The 13,565-nt window shown below is 40.8% G+C and overlaps 1 protein-coding gene across 1 annotated transcript in view; it reads left to right on the top strand.

The window, feature by feature from the left end:
- CAP2 (cyclase associated actin cytoskeleton regulatory protein 2) overlaps positions 1 to 13,565 on the top strand; it is a 137,200-nt gene that overhangs the window by 112,184 nt on the left and 11,451 nt on the right. The window contains exons 8-12 of the mRNA XM_068557541.1: positions 5,587 to 5,776; positions 6,869 to 7,044; positions 8,127 to 8,250; positions 8,347 to 8,429; positions 12,759 to 12,899. Coding sequence (XP_068413642.1) covers positions 5,587 to 5,776; positions 6,869 to 7,044; positions 8,127 to 8,250; positions 8,347 to 8,429; positions 12,759 to 12,899 — 714 coding nt within the window. The remainder of the gene's footprint in view (positions 1 to 5,586; positions 5,777 to 6,868; positions 7,045 to 8,126; positions 8,251 to 8,346; positions 8,430 to 12,758; positions 12,900 to 13,565) is intronic.

Genomic DNA, 13,565 nt, shown 5'->3' with positions numbered 1-13,565 from the left:
GCCACTGCATGTCAGCTGTTTCATTTTGTAGCTTTATCTATGATCTCCACAAATACTTAAAGACAGTGGCTCAAAATATTACTATCACTAAGCTAGTTTTATAGAAGAAACATCGTAACAAAAGCTCTGCTGTGAGGGACAGAATCCATCTGTTCCAAGAGACTGTCACAGGGTATTTTGATATTCTTGGTCTCTGCCTTTTAAGAAATTGGGAAAAATACACACCAAGATGTAGGTTGCCAGGCCTGTTCTTAAAGTTGGAGATTAATGTTACGTGTATATACATTTCTCCCTCGGTCTCTCCTTATAAGACCTGTGTCCTCTACAGAGCATTCGATGGTGTGGCCCCGGCCTAAGCCATTCTCTGGCTCTCCTGACCCCACTGTCCTGAGGAGAGCTGGCCACACCCTCCTTTGTGCTCCCAGTGTTCCTGTTCATGTGACACACGACACATATCAAACTGCATCTGCAGCTACTATTTTGTGCACTCGACACTCCCACTAGATTATGAGTTTCTTAACAAACAAGACGTATGCCTACTTCTTCGTCATACACCCAGTTCCTTGCAAGGTAGCTCTAGGCAAATGTGGAATGGACAAACGAGCCTACTTATTCTAATTCACTTTCAATCTGTTAGAGAGGTTCTATTTAGACCAAATCATCTGCTACCCCTATTGCTGAATTTGAAAAATCTTAGACTTTAAAAGGTGAAAGTTGAAAATTCCCCAAAAATGTAACTCTTAAACAGAAAATCTTAGATGGAAAACTTTTCTTTGTAGCTGATTTTTTTTTTTTTTTTTTTTTTTTGCCTAAAGAGCTATGTTTCACTTTTTTGCTTAATTTTGTCACAAACACATAAAACCTCCATCTAAAAGTAGTCTATTAGTCCTACTTTCAACAGACGGAACAAAATGGAGAATTGGAGTCCTTTTTGCAGATTATTTAGATCCAAAGCTAGACCGTAGCTGAATTAACTGGATAACTAAGACAGTGGTATGGGCTGTGGGAGATAGAAGTGGTTGTTAATTACATGTGTCAAAACAATGTGGAGATTTCGTTTAAGAACTAGAAATAGTTTCCCTTTCAGAATAAAACCTAAATTCCAAAGTAATAAAGTGATAGGTAATTATTTCAAGTGACATTTAATGGAAAAAATTCTGATGCACATTAGTACATAAATATATTCCATGTAATACAGTTATGGAATTTTATATATATAGTATATATAACCAAAACATTACGAGCTTTCCACATACCACATACAATGGTTTCATTATTTCATAGTTATAGTTCATATATTTAAAGGCAGAGGAAGCGGCTGTTCCCAGGACAGTTGAAATTAATTTAGAGAAAGGGATTTGCAGACGTTTTAAAAAGTCTTTGTGCCACCTCTACCCCGACTCCAAAAAAAAAAAAGTCAATAATCAAACATCTGCTCTCAGAATTAATCTTAATAGAGCTTTCAAAAGCAGCATTTTTAGGTTTTGTGCTGTGTTCTTACAACATAAGTGAACGCTTGCACCCTAAATATGGCCACTCAAACTCATAAATGGCCTGCTTTTTTTTTTTTTTTTTTAAGTTGGAAACTGTTGTTACAATGGCTTTAATAAAATGCGTTTTTCAGTTGTTTCCAGTTTGGGGTCTAAGATACTTCAGACTCATTTCGTCAGGATAAGGTAGCGTCTTTAAAAAGCATCTGTGTGGGGATCGCTGCTCCTTCACTCAGGTTAAGCCTCTCCCCCTTCGACTTCCTTCATTTCGGCCCTCACCTCACCTCTACTTTCCAGTCTGTGTGACCTTGTGCAGGTCACAGGATATCATAATTCTGTAGGTCCTGAGTGTTCAGAAGTGTAATTCTACACTGTAGAAGTAAAATTGTCAGGGTAAAACACACCGTAAAAGATTGTTTTATTAAGGGTTCTTTTAGAAGGACCGGAAATACTCAGATAATTTGCAAGGGAACAGCGTCTTTTATTAAATGTCTTTTATTCTGTATGTGTAGACCTGACCCCAGAGCCTCTATTCCAGGAAGTGAATGCAGTCTGCAACCTAATTAAAGGTTATCCCCTGTGACTCTCCCAGGACCCTCTCAGGTTCCTGGTGCAGGCTCAGAGACAAGGTTGCCCACTAGAAGTTTCCGTCTGTATCCCCACACGGCCTTAACTCACAGTGTGAGCTGGGCCAGATCTGCCCCCTTGCCAGTGCTCCTTTCCCCTCTTAGCTAGTCTTCCCACAGGGCCCATATCCCATTGAGAGTAAGAAGCAGCAGATCCCTCAACAGGCAACCGAGGTTGTAGGCTTGATCTGACCCACTGCTTCTCATTCAGTCTAGACAACCTGGTGCATTACCTCTGCCATGAGATTTTATCTAAGAATAAATCACACCCAGAGTCAATACCCTTAAATCTCCAGTCCCCCGGGGTGGGGGGTGGGGGGCGGGGGGCAGGTCCCCATCCCAGAACAACTTGGACACTATGCAGGAAACAGATTTGGGTGCAAGTACCCCATTACTGGCACCAGTGGGTACTCAGGAAAAGTGAATAAGGCAAGAGTCCAGTTGCTAGAACGCAGGCACAGAGTCAGAACAAACTAGCATCCAGGGTGACTTGATGCTGAGATGCCAGTGTCAGTACTCAAGACATATCCCCATGGGATCAAGCCTGGCTCCAGAGTTGGCCATAGGAGCCCAGTCAGCTGCTAAGGCGTTAGAGGGAGGGAGCAAGGAGTAGTGGAGATAAAAATTAAATTATTACACCGCCTCCCAACACTTCATGTATATTTAAGCCAGAGGCCCAGGAGCAGCACTACATATGTGTAGGGTCGCCCATCCCTCTGGTTAATTTGACTAGTGACTTTTTTTTTCACGTCTGAGTACAGCATAAAGGATTTCCCTGAAGAAGACTTTAGAATCAAGCAGATATGTGCTTGAATTATGTCCCTGCCATTTACTGGCCATTTAATATTGGGTCAGCCTTTCTGACTTCCTGCTTTATTTTCTGTGAGAGCGGGATTTCAATCCTAGTAATGTGGTTGTGATGACTCAGATGAATCTCAGCACAAAGCATGCAGTGGTTGTTCCCAAACTTGTGTGCACATTGGAATCACCTATAGGGAGCTTCAGAAAATGCCCATGTGCTGCCTCCCCAGAGTGTTCCTGCCGCATGGCCTAGGCTTGGGAACTTCTAACAGATCCCCAGACGATTCTGATGTTCGGACAACTTTGGGAACCCCTTGGCACAGAGCCTGTCCTACACTGAGCATTAAATATCTGTTAGATGAGTGGAAACAACCAGTGCCTGGCACGTACGAGCTTTTCCAGAATTCTTGGCTCCCTTCCCTTCCCTGCCCCTCTCGCCTCTGTTTCACCGGGATGCCTGAAGACAGTGTCGGGCTGTGATTCCAGTCCGTGCGGCTGCCGCTTATGCCGGGCACATGAGAACGCAGAAAGCTCTGGTCCCACCTGCCTGCAGGGGGAGAAGAGGAGGCGAAGATAAGTTCATCACAAGGGGCAGCCCATGAGCCCCTGCTAAGGGACTCTCTGAGTTTGCTCTCGAGGACACTGTGTACGGTAAAGCCCCTGAGCACTGCTTGTCAAGTCACCCTGGAAACTAGAGCCCAGGCGTGTGCTCTCACTGGGGCCGATGCAGGAATGGGCCAGAACGCACAACGGATAAGCCAGTGGCAGAGTTTCAGCTGGTCCTGAGTTCTCCTTTTTTTGCGGGGGGGGGGGGGGGGGTTTAGAGTCAACATTTGTTGCAGTAAATCCTTTGTTTGGTGTTCCTGGGTCAGCCATCTGAATGTATCAGAGTTCCAAGAAGTTGAATATGTGGCTTATTTGTTTCAGTGTCCTTTAATGGCTCTTGGAGAGAGCCATTAAAGAACGAATGCTGAGAGCTAGGGAACCATCTAAGTCATTCTAAGATTTAGAAGCCGGTGTCGTCTCCCCTTTCCACAAAATAGGAGAACTTTAAAGCTGCAGTGTTTCAGATGTGGGAGAGGAGCCTGGCCCTTTGCTGACTATTTGAGTTATTATGTGCTTGTGAGTAAAAGTAATATGTCGTGGCTCTAAGTGTCTGGAACTGGAATATTGTTTGATGTGCAAAGCTTATATTTTACACTTTATGATTCAGAGCAAATGTTCAAATTTCACCCCAGTAACATAATAGGAAATATTTAAAATGCTAAAAAAAAAAAAAAAAAAAAAAATTGGTCAGTCTCAAGAACTGTGCAGTCAGTTTCTACTTGGCCCAAGGATCCTGATGGAGTCAGGCTGTTTTTCCTTATAAACAAAAAAAAATATCACAAATTATCATTTCAGGAGACAAGACCTCCAGCCTACTCAGTTTTTAAGATGTGCATTCTCAGTAAGAGAAGAACCTTTTATTTTCAGGGTAATTCTACACTTCATAGGGATTGTATAAGTACTTTGAAAATAGTGTGGATTTTTTTTTTCAACTGAAAACTACCACAGATTAAAACTTCCTGATATTGACACTTTGTAATACTGCGTTGTTTATGAACATAAGGATCTGCTGTCTTTGTTAATATTTAGCACTTACGTGATGTTTTACATATCGTATTTGGTATTGAAAATATATAAGCCTCAGGCACATTTTCATCACTCTCAATTTTTATAGTTTCCGTTTTTTTACTTGAATTAACTTCTCATTCTTTATCATAGTCATACAGTTCTACTTCAGGGTTTAAAAGTAAAATGGTACATAACACAAGGTTATTGTATATGTGTGTTTCTATCCTACTAGTTTTAAGCTCTGTGACGTCGTCGTCTATGTGGTCCTCTCAAAACACTGAAACAAATCCCCCTATTGTCTATCACCTTTTACTGACATTTGAATTTGTTAGAACTTCATATTGAAAGCAAGGATTGCACTTCATATAGCAGAGAAAAGAATAAGCATAGGTCTTGCTCAGGCAAAATACAATTTTCTCTGGTTTACTAAAAGTCAGCATTAGATGAACCACACCATCAGAAGCATCCTGGACCCTGATCACCTTCACGTTTGACAGGCATCCAGGTCACATGTGGTCCTCCCTTGGGGTTCGGTTTGAGGCATGCATACTTGAAAAATGAGTTCCAGAGAAAGAGTTTCAGTATCTCTTTCTTTAGCTGCTCAAAAAACTAACCACTGAATATTTTTCCTCTCTCTCATTGGTGGTTGTAATTCCCAGTGTCCCCAAAAGAATCCTCTTACTAGTTGGACCACTTTTTTCTTATGATTATCAATTGGCCAAAGTCCAGTTTCATTCATATCCTGAGCTTTGGACGTGAACCTGTGAAGATGGCTTTGTTTGCCTCTGAGTTGGCAGTGTGAATCTGGCACATGCAGTTTCTACTGACAGGGCTATACAGCTACGTGATGCTCTGTGTTCCCAAGGCAAACCCCCACTTGGTCCCAGGTCTTCCCAAACAGACCCATGATGCACAGGTATACCCCTGGGTGCCCTTCGTGAATCTCAAACCCCACTCCCTCACTGACAACAGGTTCTAAGTGATGTTGGCAGAATCCCAGCTCTCAGCAAGGACATCATCTCAATAGAGAGCTTTCCGTCTTCTCTCTCCCACAGGGTCCAGTAGCATCAACTGCATCAGCGTTGTCTGTCCTCTCCCTTGGGCCTGGCCTTCCTCCACCTCCACCTCCTCCACCTCCTCCAGGGCCACCTCCACTTTTTGAGAGTGAGGGCAGAAGAGAGGAGTCCTCTCCTTCACGCTCAGCTTTATTTGCACAACTTAACCAAGGGGAAGCAGTTACAAAAGGTGAGAAAACCAGACCTTGAGGCTGTCTCCCTCTGGCTTCAGGCACACAGATCCCTCAGAGCCCACGGTGATGGATACATCATTCCATCCCAGTCCCTACTATGTGGAGAGCTGTGTGTTCTTCATCTCAAGGTAGATGGGCTCAGTGGGCTGCTGGGTGGGTCAGAAAGAAGAACTCAGAGGTTCTAGGTTCTAAATGGACCACTGCACTGTATCACCACTTCAGCCCTTGATGCTTCAGCACCAGCTACAATCAAGGCATCGAGATCAAGTGAAATAAAAATGACAAATAATAGAACCTCTGTCCTCAGAGGTGTACGGGCTTGTCAAAGAATTAGATCATTGAACTACCGTTGTGAATGGTTAATTTTTTTAATCATATACTTAATAAATTCATGTTGCCAAAAACCTTATGCAGATGTATTTTTGCTTTGCATGGGTGATAGGAATTATGGTATAAGTGTTCTTGTGTGCTCTGCTGGGAGCTAAGAACCAAAACTTCTAACTATTTCTCTGGCTGCAACTGGCTGCATTGTCCCCTCATCCGCAAAGGAAGGGGATGGACTCATAACCCTTAAGTCGATTCCATACTCTGACCTATGCTTACTGAAATGCCCTAACTTTTTAGACTGCATCTAGGAAATGATTTAGCTATGACAGAAGTAAATCATGGAATCCTTTCTGGCGAGGGGGTTTGCATTTTGCATAATTTTTATCTATTAGCTTATCTCCTTCAAGAAGAGGTTCCTCAAGGGGAATTTCCTGACAGTCCAGTGGTTAGGACTCCAAGCTCCCACTGCAGGGGGCAAGGGTTCAATCCCTGGTCAGGGAACTAAAGTCCCGCAGCCCGTGTGGTGGAGCAAAAAAAAAAAAAAAAAAAAAGAGGTTCCTCAAATTAAAAAATACTTACAGGGCTTCTATTAACTCTAAGCTTATGTAGGTCTCAGCCTCTGCATACTAACCTTGAGAAAACACTCGACTGTTATGAAAATAGCATTACCTGCGCTGTTTACATCGTGTTGATACAAGAAGTTAGGGACATTTCCCTTTGCATAAAATGTAGGAAATGTGTCTATGTGTTAACCTTCCCAGGGCTCCGGCATGTTACAGATGACCAGAAGACATACAAGAATCCCAGCCTCCGGGCTCACGGAGGACAAACTCCATCTCCTACCAAAAGCCACACTCCAGGCCCCAAGTCTCCCCAGTCTCATCCTCCTAAGAAACATGCTCCTGTGTTAGAGCTGGAAGGGAAGAAATGGAGAGTGGTGAGTGGAGCCCTTTAACTTTATTCCTGACATACTCCGATGAAGGGAACAATGGCTAAACGGTTGGCCAGTGTCTTAAGGATTTCCCAATGAAATGTCAGAGGCAAAAGTCACTAGCTAGACTAGAAACCAGGGCCTTTCTGAATGCTTCCATAAATGTTTTTTGGTCTTCATTATTCTCATGCATTTTTTCTTCAACTTTTTAAAAATTATTTTTTAAATTGTGGTAAAGTACGCATAACACAAAATTTACCATCTTAACATTTAAGTGCACAGTTCAGTGGCATCAAGTACATTCACACTGTCGTGCAACCATCCCCACCATCCATCCACAGAACTCTTACCATCTGGTAAAACTGAAACTGTACCGCTTAAACAATAATTCTCCATTCCCCCTCACGTCACCCCCTGGCAACCACCTTTCTACTTTCTGTCTCTATGAATTTGACTCCTCTTTCTGGAAACTTTTAATCTGTGCCCCATTCTGATCTACTGTAGGATGTTTCATCCTATTCCACTGACCGAGGCGCTGATATTAACCTACTGCGTCACCCACCACTTTCACTGTTGTCTGAGCAGGACAAAGACACTTTGAACGTGGATGGAAGCTGGTGCCCCCTGCCAGTTCAGGGGCCTTCCCTAAAGGTGGAGGAACAAAGTCCCCAGAAAGGTTGTCATGGTCTGAAAGTACACTGGGACTTAGACCACTGCTGTGACCCTTGCTAGTCTATTTGTCCAACTCCTACTTGCAGATAGTGCTGCAGCATCAAGTCCAGACTCAGCGGCCAGACTCAGCCAAAAGCCCTCCCATCCCTGCTGCAGCCCCCGCCCACTAGGCAGCGTGCCTGATGCCTGACTGTTCACAAATTGACACCGACCCCCCTTCCAAGCAGCCGTTCCTCTCATTCCCAGCATTACAGTGACAAAGTCAGACCTGCGGTTTGGTCTGTTAAGAAAATGGTTCCTAAGGGAAGAACATATTGAGAAGCTGTAACTGGTGAATGCTCCACAGTAATTTCAGCATGCAGTGGACTTAATTTATGCATCCTTATATTTAATATTTGCATATGTTTTAATTTTAGGAATACCAAGAGGACAGGAATGACCTTGTGATTTCAGAGACTGAACTGAGACAGGTGGCTTACATTTTCAAATGCAGCAAGTCTACCCTACAGATAAAAGGGAAAATAAATTCCATTACAATTGGTAGGGCAGAATTATGGGTCTGTACCTACTATGATAAGCTGCTTTGTGTAAGTATGCTGTATGAATTTAGTAGATTGGTTTTTTTTTTTTCCCTAGACAGCTGTAAGAAGTTTGGCCTTGTGTTTGACAATGTGGTGGGCATTGTGGAAGTGATCAACTCCAAGGACATTCAGATGCAGGTAATTGACCCTTTCAGCCATTCCCGACCCCCACTACCTATGGCTTTGCCTAGCCATCCCCTCTGTTTACAAGGGGCCCTCCATGTCCACCTGTAAAACTCTTATTCTCTTTCCCTCTAGACACAGCTCTGTCTTCACCTCCTCTCTGAAGCCCTCTCTTAACTTCTTGGACAGTGTTAATTCCCCCTTTTCAACCTCTTATAACACATCCTATCTTGCACAGCAATTACTAGTTTACCATTTCTATTTCAAGAACAGCCAATTAATCTTTACAGCTCTAGAAATTTGCACAGTACCTGAACATAGTAGGTGTCCAATAAATGTTTGATGAATGGGTGATTGGAATGAATCAACTAATGAGTGAACCAAAATATTAAGAGATTCTCCTAGCATAATAGTACCATGCCGAAGAGAATTTATTTCCCTCAGGAAAAATTGACTCTGGGTAAAGTTTTTCTGAAGAGTCAATGAGATTATCAGAAAAACAACTTGGAAAGCAGGATTGCAATTGAATCTGCAAAACAGAAGAAAATCTGCACTGTTTTAGCAATATTGATTTAGCCAAATGGGATTTTATAATATGCCAAAAGCTAAATGACTTCTTACTTTGGCCAGCTATAACTGCTATCTTTGATTACACCGTTTTCATATAGTTAATCACCCCTTATTATCTGATGTTGCCTGATAATGTTTGTTAAAATTGGCTTCTAGTTTTATAGATTGTTCTCCTTGGTTTTACTAGGCTTTTCACCACTGCCCCTTTTAACTAGAGTAGTACATTCAATAGTTGGCACATACATGGAGATGTATTTTAGGCCCCTCCATGTGGGAAAAAAATACCTAATCTCTTCCTCATACCATATTTAAAAGTAAAGTCCTAATTGTAAAAAGAAATACTTTTAAACTTTGAGAATAAAATACAAAAGAAAATCAGCGTAGCAAAAAAGCAATTAGGGTCAAAAAGCACAAACTATAAAGAAAAGGACAGGTGAATCTAACCACGTTAAAATTTACGTGTTCAACAGAAGACATCATATACAAAGCTGAAAGATGAGGCATGGATTGAAGAAAGATACTTGCAATGCAGATAATCAAAAAGGATTTATAACCAGAATTTATAAAGAACTTAACACAAATCAAGAAGACGACTAACAACTCAGTAGAAAAATGGGCAAAGAATATCAGGGCAATTCAGAGAAGAAAAACTGAAGTATTTGATAAATATATGAACATATGCACAACCTGCCTGATAGAAGAAGAAATGCAGATTAATTAGCTATATCTTCTTACACTCATCAGTTTTGAATTCAGGCTGTCCTTACTTTGCAAGGGGCATGTTAGCTGAAACGCATGCGTATCGGAACTGTGCAACTTGAGGACTGCCTGTATGTTAAAAAGTCTCATGGTACAAGAGTTGTTATGAGAACCCTGATAAGTCAGTGTTGGGAGAGTAAACGATTACACCCACTGTGCAGAGCAAATTGGCACCATCTAATAAAGTCAAAGGCAGTCATAGCCTGTAACCAAGCAATTTCACTCTTAGGTGTGTGCACTAAAGAAGCTCTAGTACAAATGTTGATGAGACATGGAAAAATGTTTATTGCAGTATTATCCATAATGGCAATAAAAACAAAAACAATTTAAATGTCCACCAGCTGGTAAATGAATAAATAAATCCACCTAATAGAATACTGTACAGAGGTTAAAGAAATGAATGAACTACACTTACATGTATAAAAATAGGGAAATCTCAAAGGCCGCCTTGAGTGACAAAGGCAGATTATAGAACAATAGGCTCTGTATAATGTGTCCCTTTATATAAAGATCAAAAACATGCAAAACAGTACGCACATTTTAAATATACTTACGAGGGCTCAAGTTCACCTTACTCAGGAGACGACCCTGCTGTGAATTGTAAATACAAAATTCAGAAGAGTAGTTACATCTGTGGAGGGAAGGAAGGAGGACAGTGAGATGGTGGATGGTAGAGAGGGGGCTTCAACTATATTGTAAGATGATAGTCCTAAAAAAAGGCAAATGAGCCAAAATGTTAAACTCTGATAAAGCTCTTTTACAGACATATATATATTTACATTTCTGTTATATTATTCTTTGTATGCTTCTGTGTTTGAAATATACATTTTTAAGGCTATGGGCCTTAAAATAATCTGGAAGGATAGATCATGGGTTATCTGTCCAAGAGGGACAGAAACTTGGCAGCGTGGTTCAGAAACAAGGAAGAGACATTTTACTGAACACTTCAAACTTCTGGATGTTCAAACCAAGTGAATGTCGTTACCTATTTAAAACATTTAATAAACTATTTTAAAAGGGCCTGGACACAATAAAGACAGAAAGCAGATTAGTGCAGGCTGCCTGGGGATGAGGACAGAGATTGACTGTAAATGGGCATGAGGGATATTTGGGGGATGATGGAAATATTCTAAAACTGAATTGAAGTGATGGTTGCACAAATTCACTAAATATCATTAAATTGTACACTTAAGGCAGGTGAATTTTATGTTTTCACATTTTACTTCAATAATGCTGTTAAAAAGATTGAAAGGAAGAAAAGGGCACGGAGAAAAGTTCATATGATTTAGTTCAGTAATTCTGTTTTTTGGCAAACTATCCTAGAAAAATAGTACAAATTATGGGAGAGAGGAGACTAAGATATTATGTGGAAATTTTTTTAAACGTATAGAGAAATAAATTTAAGAAAAACAAAGAATACAGGTACATGTATTAAATGCTAGAGCATTGGCCTGGGCAAGGTCACATATCACCTGTCACTGAACAGAGGAGATACTTTTTAGTCCAGTTCTCCTGATAAGAAACAATCTCTGTTCTCACAATGTTTACAGACTACCAGGAAAAAAGGCATGTACTGTATATGATTTACTCTAAGGAAATATTGACTAAAAATGATGTGGAAATGACAATTCTTATCCTCTCAGGGCTACTTAAAAAGTCTGCTACTTTTCAGATTTTCAGATACATAGATATTTAGCATTTTATGTGCTAAATGTGCTATCCTCATGTGACCCCACTCTGTCTCATAAATGAATCTCCTAAGACACACTGACAATTTACTTTGGTTGCCTGGTATTCATACAGCTCTGGTCGCTATGGAAATGCTCTTCATCATTATAAAATAAACCTAGAAATTGCCAAGACATTACTGCTGACACATTCTTGATATATACATATAGGTATTATTTTATTTATGGCAAAGCCCTGTGCTTACCTGACCTTAAACTACCTCTGCCTTTTTTTTTTTTTTTTTCTTTTGGCACTGGGGCTCAATTCCAACTTGGTGTCCAGTTTCTGTGGGGAGAGGAGAAAACAGAGAAGTGTGGTGACCTGGCTAGACTCCCCTAAGGAATTCTTTACATCACCTTCACCATCACAGGAGTTGCTCCTTTAATTTGCAACCCAGCCTTTTCTTCAGGGTGAAAGAGGAGATGTCGTTATCGCTTCAATTACCATTACAAGAAGGAAAATTATGTAGTTGTAATACGGTCGTTGGGGGAATAGTCTGTGCCTGTAGAGATTTGGGGAGGGGCGGGGAATGTCAGAAAACTGACTGTTAAAAAAGAAATTTAAAACTGATCAGAATTTTTATAGCACTTGATATTTGTAACAATACAAAGAACCACCTCCTCTTGTGTATGGTACTATTTACCTATACAGTGAGTAGCCTGAACCAAGTCTCCAGTTTTGGCTCCTGAAATGAATACATTTCAGAATACCTAGACACTCATTATCTCATTTAAGCTTCATATTCAGCCAGTGAGATTTTTATCTAGCAAAGGACTTATGTGAAAAGAATTGTAGTGTTTCTTATTTATTCTTATTTAGATTCAGGAAAAATCTTCTCAATTACAGAATAATTTATTTACTCTTAAATGACAGTATTAGTGCGTGTTTTAATCCAAGTTTCCTAGAGATTTGTCAGAACTAAAATTTTAAGCACATGAAAGCAAATGCATCTTGTTTCTTTTATCATGAAATCAAATATATGTTTCAAATCCACTAACGGGGTTGTGAAACTTTTTCTGAACATTTAGCTGCTGTTTTCAAATTAGTCCCTTTATTTTGTGTCAGGAAAGAGACCGTGAGGTTTGAGAATCCCCTTGTGTGGTCCTTTCATTCTGTCCCCAGATGACACCTACTAATTCACCCTGGAGACTTTGTCATCAACCAGCCTCTCCAGCCCTAACCCAGCTATTCCTAACGCTTGGTTAGGCCTGTGGACTGTACTTATTTGGGGACATTGGAATTTCTATTTCTTTGCTTTGGCCCTAGACTTTTTTTCTTCTATTTCAGGTGATGGGGAAAGTGCCAACAATTTCCATTAATAAGACAGAAGGCTGCCACATATACCTCAGTGAAGATGCATTAGACTGTGAGATTGTGAGTGCCAAGTCATCTGAAATGAATATACTTATCCCTCGGGATGGTGATTATGTAAGTACCTTTTAAAAGACTGTAAAGAATTTTTCATTATTAACATTCTTAGAGACTGATTAATCACCTCCCACCCTTTGAGCTTCCTTTGTAGAATAATTCACAGGCAGGAGAGGAATTCAGAGAGTGGCCTTTCACCTATCTGCTCCCCTGTTAGTTTCTTTACTATGCCCCATCCTGGATTTGTGATTCTCAAAGCATTTTCCTAATAATTACCTTAATGGGCTGGCTCTTATCAAATAGTACACCAGGCATCTGAGTTCATATTATTTAGGACTAAATATTTTCCTTCGCTATGGTGGAGGCAAACAGAAAAGAGGGAGAAATGCTCTGGGGGAAAAAAAGGAGGGAAAGGAGGTAATAATAAGTGGACCTATTTGTATAGGTATTCTTATGTCAGTGCTTCTCAAACCCAGCGTAAGAATCAGCTGGGAAGTTTGATGAAAATACCAGTTCCCAAACTTCACACCCAGAGGTTAGATTCAGGAGGCTTGGACTGGGCCCAGGAATCTGTAGTTTTAATATACCCAGGTGATTCTGATATTATCAGTCCATCCAGTGACCCTTCTGAGAAACGGTAGCCTAAGCCACCATGTATTTTCTTTGTCTCCTCTCCCCAACAAAGCAGTTTCTAAAAGAAGCAAGCAGATATTCTCACACATTGAA

The sequence above is a fragment of the Eschrichtius robustus genome, chromosome 12, assembly GCF_028021215.1.
Source record: "Eschrichtius robustus isolate mEscRob2 chromosome 12, mEscRob2.pri, whole genome shotgun sequence".
Lineage (NCBI taxonomy): Eukaryota > Metazoa > Chordata > Mammalia > Artiodactyla > Eschrichtiidae > Eschrichtius > Eschrichtius robustus.
Note: the sequence above shows the minus strand (reverse complement) of the source record. Positions and strands in the feature narration are given on the sequence as shown.